Source organism: Sus scrofa, chromosome 7 (genome assembly GCF_000003025.6).
Source record: "Sus scrofa isolate TJ Tabasco breed Duroc chromosome 7, Sscrofa11.1, whole genome shotgun sequence".
Taxonomy (NCBI): Eukaryota; Metazoa; Chordata; class Mammalia; order Artiodactyla; family Suidae; genus Sus; species Sus scrofa.
The window spans coordinates 50,746,762-50,753,930 of NC_010449.5; the positions used below are offsets into that span (position 1 = coordinate 50,746,762).

At 56.3% G+C, this 7,169-nt stretch overlaps 1 protein-coding gene across 2 annotated transcripts; it reads right to left on the minus strand.

The window, feature by feature from the left end:
• MEX3B (mex-3 RNA binding family member B) lies at positions 1,067-6,358 on the minus strand. Of its 2 annotated transcripts, XM_021098869.1 has the most exons (3): positions 6,022-6,358; positions 4,734-4,819; positions 1,067-3,905 (listed from the first exon to the last, which is right to left on the minus strand). In XM_021098869.1, exons 2-3 carry the CDS (start codon positions 4,792-4,794, stop codon positions 2,458-2,460), a joined length of 1,509 nt encoding a protein of 502 aa, XP_020954528.1. In that variant the 5' UTR covers positions 4,795-4,819; positions 6,022-6,358; the 3' UTR covers positions 1,067-2,457. The 2 variants fall into 2 exon arrangements, with proteins under 2 accessions (XP_020954528.1, XP_020954527.1); XM_021098868.1 differs by having other exon boundaries at positions 4,734-6,358.

Below are 7,169 nucleotides of genomic sequence, written 5' to 3' on the forward strand. Positions count from 1 at the left end.
CCTAGAGTCAGGGGCTCTTGCTGGGTGGGATTATGACTTTCCTGGGCCCTAGGCACTTTTGCTCCTGCCTCCTTCAAAACATTTTTTAAATTTCATTCGAGCTTTGGGAGTTCCCATGTGGCACAGCAAAAATGAAATCGACTGGGAACCATGAGGTTTCAGGTTCAATCCCTGGCCTCGCTCAGTGGATTAAGAATCTGGTGTTGCCGTGAGCTGTGATACAAGCCAGTGGCTACAGCTCTGATTGGACCCCTAGCCTGGGAACCTCCATATGCTGCAGGTGTGGCCCTGAAAAAACACACACACACAACAAAAAGCAAAAAAAAAGTTTATTGGAGTATCGTTGGCTTACAATGTGATTAGTTTCAGGAGTACACCAAAGGGAATCAGTTATATAAAGAAATATATCCATTCTTTTTTCCTATATAGGTATTACAAACTATTGGAGTAGATTTTCCTGTGCTATAACCATTATAATATTATTTTCAAAAAAATTTTTTGGCCACGCCCAGGGCAGGTGGACGTTGTGGGGCCAGGGATCGAACCTGTACCACAGCAGCACTGAGCCACCCAGAGAACTCTTTAAAATGATTTTTGATATAACTTTCAGTACTTTGTTTTCTTGGCGTGTTAGGCAAAATTGAATAGGTTTTTTGCAGGCCTGAAAATTAAGATATTTCCTTTGAGTATTTTCATTCCTTTTGGGTTTTCTTCTTCTACTTTTAAAAGAAATTAAATAAGCAGTGTCCAGATCCCCTAAAAGTATCACGAATCCTAGGCACTGTGTGCCCACAATATCTAATGGTGAAGTCTGCTCTGATTCAGTAAATATTTGCAATTTAAAAATAAACAGTTACCTATGGCCTAACTATCCAACCAACCACAACACCAATCTCCTTTGAAAGTCCATTCTATTGATAAAATACTGATATAATATGCCTGGAAACTGTATCTTTCAATTCACTTAAGAGTGAAAAGTCTACCTAATCTCTTAAGTGATTCCTTACACAGGTAGACCTAAAAAATAATAATAATAATAAAAAATAAATAAAGTCACCACACAAGGTAGATTTTCTTCAATATTTTATTTATATAGAAATACTTAAAAAATGAAGTAGCACCATTACTTAAGTTTTACCTTTATTATGTAGAACTTTAAATGTCAGAAAAATAAAACTCTTGATACAATTTCAAATCTTGTCTCAGCAAATATAATATTAGTATTTGACCATGAGGTTAAAGGCCCTTTATCATAAAATAAAATATACTTTGTTTTTTTAAACTTTGCTCAGTAAAGTACATTTAAGCTCAAGTAACATCACCTACATATACATAAACAAGTGGTAAACAAATGTATTAAAATAGAAATACTAAAACTATAGTGGTGCAACAGAATTTTTGTAACTTGCACTGAATTCTATTTATACAAATGTTAGAAAGCATCAACAGTTCCTTTTGACATGTTTATACATTTCCGTTTTTTGTAATAATATAGAATAAAATATGCTTTATATCACTGAATAGAAAATATGCTGGGTGAAGCAGATCTAGAAGATTTGTCTGAACCTATAAAATCTCCATCCCAACAGAATACTGTTCAAAACATTACACATTTTATGGTTTGTAATTCCGTCACAATTGTGTGATTATTAAAATAATACAGTGTTCTTTGCCATAAGGCCATACTAAAATAAAAAGATTTAACCCAGCTACAAAAAAGTTCACTGAACTTAAATTAAAATACTTGTAAACATCTTTGCAATATGAAATATAATTTTTCAAGTCAAAAAAGAATAAAATACTTCAATCTGTATTAATGCAATTTCTCTTTAAAACTTTTAAACGTTTTTAATATATAAGAGATATGTTACAGTTTCTTTAACTTTAATAAAGCTGCAGTATCCTGGTTTCACAGGAACTCCTGGCCCTTCCACGAACATTCAAAAAGGATCCACTGTGTTCTATAATAAGCATCGTAGGAACCCAGCCACAAAGGGGAACACACTAAAACAGTCCACACATCCCATAGCACTATTATTATCATCTTCATCATAATAATTATTGTTCATTTTTTTCCTACTTTAAGAAAATGGAAAACGTGGGGTTTTCTTCTTTTGGAAGCTTCCTATTAAGTACAGTGTAAAAACTATCATTACTAGAATGTCGCCGATTCTATTATTTATAGAGCATGCATTTCAGGTGGTTCAGAGGTTTCCCAGGCTACAGTACTCTTGATGCAGATATCCTGGCAAGTTCCTTTGTTTAAAAATTAAAATTTTTAGAAAATGAGCGGATACTACAGCTTTCCAAGCTCCTCTTCGGATCTCAGGAGTGTGAGCAGGGGGGAAGGAGGAGGTGGGGCACCGAGTAGGCAGAGAGGCGCTGGGGAGTGAGGATGGAGGGAAGCGGGTCCTCCTTCCCCCGCGTGGTGCGCGCAGGCGAGCGCGCGCGCTGCCTTCAGGAAAAGATGCGGATGGCCTGAGTGACCGCGGTGTGGCAGACCGGGCACTCAGGATCGCTCTTCTCGCAGATGCGGTTGGCGCACTCCATGCAGAAGAGGTTGTGGCCGCAGGGCACCAATGCGGCGATTACTTCACTCTCAAAGCACACGGAGCAGTCGCGACTGCCTTTACGCCGCAACCCGGAGGAGGAGGATGAAGAGCTGGAGGAGGAGCTGGACGACGATGAGGAGCCAGATGTGTCCGACGGCTGCAAGCCGGGCAGCTGCGCTCCCAGACCATTGGCATACGCGGCGTAAGCCAGGCCCCCTCCGCCCGGGTCGCTGCGCACCCGGCGAGCCAGGTGGTGCTCGCCCGCCCCCGGGGCCATGTGCAAGGGTGGCGACAAACGCGGGCAGCTGGTGCCCGGGTGCAGCCGGCGGTGCACCAGCAGCCCCAGATTGGCATTGGAGGGTGCGCTGGCGCCGCCCCCGGGAAAGACCACGGAGGAGGACGAAGCAGACGAAGATGCAGAGGAAGAGCAGGAAGAGGACACGGGAGCTGCAGGTCCGCCTCCCGGGGATCTCTCGAACTGGGCCCAGATAAGAGGCGCCCCAGGTGGTGGGGCGGGAGCTGGGTCGAAGGTGGGCTGTAGCTCAGGACAACCGTCGGGGGAAGGCACAGAAGCTTCCCCCGCGGTGTAGGTGTATCCATTGCCATTGTTGTTGTTTCCGTTGTGAGCAAAGCTGAGCGCAGGGCTGGGGGGACTGTAGTCCGCCAGGCGCGGGGTAGCGGCTGCACTGCCGCTGGTCCCCCCGCCGAAGTAGGAGTCTGTGGAGGCGCTGCCAAGCGAGCTGGAGCTGTCGTTGCGGTAGCTAGAGAAGGGCTTGCGGCCGGGAGTGGGCGTGATGCTGGGGGTGGGCTTGCTCCAGAGGCTGCCTGGGCCGGACCCGCCGGACCCATGATGCAGATCAAAGCCCACATCCGTGCCGTTGGCGTGGAAGTCGTTCTCATCTGTGAGCTCAATGATGCCGCCAGTGCGCAGGGCGATGTGCGCCTCGATCTCCTCGCGAGCTCTGTCCACGTTCTCAGGCATGCCGGTCACCTCGAATACCGGCTCCTTGTCGCGGCTGGGCGTCACGATGTACGTGTGCGTCTGCTGCTGGATGCGCTTGATCGTGGCTCCCTTAGGCCCCACCACGAGCCCCACCACGCGGTAGGGCACCCGCACCTGGATGGTGGTCTGCCCTGGCAAGTTAGGCGGCCCAGGCACCGCGCCGTTGAGCGCCGTGTTCTTATTCCGCGAGGCGCGGATCATGGAGAAGTGCTCCGCGGCAGAGATGATCTCCCTCCGAGCCATGGCCACATCCTCCTTCCTGCCCGTCACAACAAAGACAGGCTCCTCCCCACGGACCGGGGTCTTGATATAAGTGTTGGTCTTCGCCCGCAGCGCTTTGATTTTACAACCTGGGAGCCAGGGTGCAGGGGAGGGAGTGGGAGAGACAGACAGACACGCCCATTATCCCGGGGTAAACCGCGGAGACCTGGGACAGCCCGCGTCCAGGGCAGCGGCAAGGCAGGACACGCGATGGGCGGAAAGGGGGCGGCTCCCTCACTGACCCTGGGCCGCGCCACGGGCTGGGAAGCGGGTTCCACCCGCGAGACGCTCGAGGAACAGCCCATTGGCTACCCAGCCCTCCCCCAGTGACTGCAGTCGTCCCGAGCCAAACCCCAGAATCCCAGAAAAAGTCAGCTGGGGGGATGCCGCTGGGACCAGCCTTGCGCACAGTCCGCCCTGAAGACCGGGCAAAGGGGTTCTCGGGGAAGGCGGCGGGACCAGAGACCTCTAGCCCTGGGGGACTGGTGGGAAGCGAGGGTAGTCCCGGGACCCATTGTTCCTTCTCTGGGCTCCATTCCGCTTTGCAGAAATCCAGAATCCTCCTCCCATCCGATGCTCACTCCTCCTCCTCCCCCCTCCCAAAGGACCGATCAAAGGCCCCCTCCCCCAAGCATCTTATATTTAAATTCTCTTTCTCGGGGTGGGCTGGGTGGGGGGCGCTAGGGGAGAAGGCAGTGATTGTCGCTGGAGAAAGTGCATCCCGCCGTGGCCGCGGCGCAGCTCTGGGAGACAGGCTGCCTGCACTTTCTTTGTCTGGGGCGCCGGCCCATCGCGCGGCTCTTCCTCTCTCCTCAAGGCTCACCGGCGCCACGGGTCTCGATCCCTCTCCCGCCCTCCCCGCGGGGCGGTGGCCCGAGACCCTCTCACCTCCAGCTGCCCATCCCTGCCAGACCCACCTTGCCGCCCCACGATCTCGGCGACATGCTCGGAACTGGGCACTGGCACGCACTCGGTCATGTTCACGCTCTTCTTCCGCGGCTCGCTGTCGTACAGAGACGCGCCCTCGTCACTGTCCAGCCCCAGCAGGGAGAGCTGGTCGAGCGCGAGCTGTAGGGCTCTTTGGTCATCCAGGGTCTCTCCCCCACCGCTGCCACCGCCGCCTCCCCCGCCGCCGCCGCCGCCTCCCCCTCCGCCGCCGCTGCCGTTGCGCTCCAGGTCTGCAAATAGCGAGCTGGGCATCGCTCGGCCGTGCGCACCGCACCCCCGCCGGCCCACGGCTCGGCAGCGGGAAGCTGCGGCCACAAAGGCAGCCGGGAAGCGAGTGGTCAGGGGCGGGGAGGCTGGCTGGCTGCAGAGGGCTCCGTTGCTCCTTTCTCGGCGCCGGGAAGAGTGGTTCGCTCCTCGCGGTCCGCGCCCGGCTGTGGCTGCAGGAGCCCCCGCCTGGGTCCCCACCCCAGATCTGCTGGCGGGTGGGGTGGGGGCAGAGCTCGAGCGGCAGCCGCGCGTGCCCCCCGAGTGCCCGGCTGGCTAGCCACAATGCCGAGCGAGAAGCGAGCAGGCGAGCGACAGCAGCGTTTCTTTAAGGAGCCCCTCCCCGGCTCCTCCACTCCCTCCCTCCCGCCCGCCCGCCCGCCCTCACTCAGCGCTTTTTCCTCCTCTCCTCCCCGCCTCTTGACTGAGCCTCTGCAGCCAGACGGCTCCGGAGGGGGACGAGGGAGGCGCAACGTCACCGGCGGGAGCTGACACTACAATGCTACTGACACTATCGCTGGGGGAGGCGATTGGCGCGCGCCGGGCCGGGGGGCGGGCGGAGGCCGCAGGCTGAGCGATCGGAGAGCGAGGGCCCCCCCACTCCCGCGCTCGCCGCAGCCCGCCCCGTCCTCCTCCCGGCCGCGCCCCTCCCCCGCCGCCGCTAACGCCTCTCTTTGTTGTCTAATGCGGGACTGGCAGGCTCGGGACACTTGCCTGTACCTATCAGCCGAGGACGGTCACAGTCCCCAGGTCTCCTCCTCCGCCAGATTAAGAAAACGCGCCCAACTCTGATGCCAGGGGCCCGGCTCTAAGAGAGCGGTCCTTAGGAAGTCCCGTTAGTGTCCCCAAATAAACCACCCCTAGAGCCAAAGATGCCACTGGGAGAGAGTCTATTGTCTGCCTAGAAGGGTGGTACGAGCTCTCAGACACGAAAAGCAGGTCTCGAGCTCCTTGTGCTCACTGGCAAAGTGGCTCCCGGCGTGGGCTGCCCACCTGCACCGGAGCACGGGAGACACAAAGGCATACGCCCGTCCGCATCGCCGCTCGTGCGCGCGCGCGCGCCCGCAATTCCGTCCTCTTGGGCAGCACTTGGCCCAACTGGCCTCGAAACTGAGGATCAGAAAGCCCAGAAACTGTCTTCAGGCCGGCCCTGGCTCGCCCAGGCGCCCGAAACGTCTGGAATGCACTGCGCGAGGGTCCTGCACTTGCCCCGTGCGCTAGTTGAGACCCTGCGGGTGCTGACACGCGTACGAGCGCCGCCCCGATACCGCGAGGACGCCGGCCATATCTCCAGCGGGCGGCTGCTCTCCGGTCCCTCCCGGCCCCACGGTCGGGCATGCGCAGTGAGCGCGAGGAGCGGACGGGCCCTTTAAGGCGGGCGCAGGGGAGAGTGCACCGGCCCCTCCCGCGGCCCCGCCCCAACGGGAGGTGTGCGCTCGCCGCCGAGCCGCTCTTTGTGCGCTTCTCGGGTGGGGGTAGCGGCGGAGGGAGGGTGCGACGGGACCGGCCGGCAGGAATGGCGAGCTGCGCCCCCTCCCGGAGCTCCCGGCGGCCGCCTCCGAGTGCGAGAGAGAAGAAAGAAGGCTTTCAGGGGCGGGCCAGAGCGGGGCACGCTGCCCGCCCGGCCCGGCGCTCGGTCCCTCTCCGCCGGAGTTCGCCTCTGCTGCCGGCCCAGGCGGATGCCCCCTCGGTCCCCGCGCGCGCTCCCTTCCTTTGTTCCGGGCGCCACCTGGCTCTCCGGGCCCCCTATGCCGGGCCGGGGCCGTTCTGCCCAGCACCGGGGCCGCAGTTCGAGGAGAGAGCCAACATCGGCGCAGCGGGGAACTCCTGCTGAGGACAATAAGGCCATGTGGCCGCCACCGCAGACGGCTTACTCGGGAGTCCTCGTGGTGCCGCGGGGTAATCGTGGAGTTCGAAGGCGGAGGCTCTCCCAAGTGCTCCCTGCGTGACCCAGGGAAGAGTGTGGGAGCGCCCTGGACCTCAGTTTCTTGTCCATAAAATTGGGGACATTGCACCAGCCCTACCCACCTCGTGGGTTCTGGGAATTAAATGTGACAATGGATGGGAGTGTGCTTTGTAATCAGCAGGCAAACTACTTTTGAAAGACGAAGGTGTTTTCCTTCCTTCTTCACCTGGAGCTG

Coding starts and splice junctions, on each gene's coding strand:
- MEX3B (XM_021098868.1), bottom strand. CDS start 5,016: ATGCCCAGCTCGCTATTTGCAGACCTGGAGCGCAACGGCAGCGGCGGC. Junction 3,906..4,733: donor CGAGATCGTGGGGCGGCAAG/GTGGGTCTGGCA, acceptor CCTGGCTCCCAG/GTTGTAAAATCAAAGCGCTG.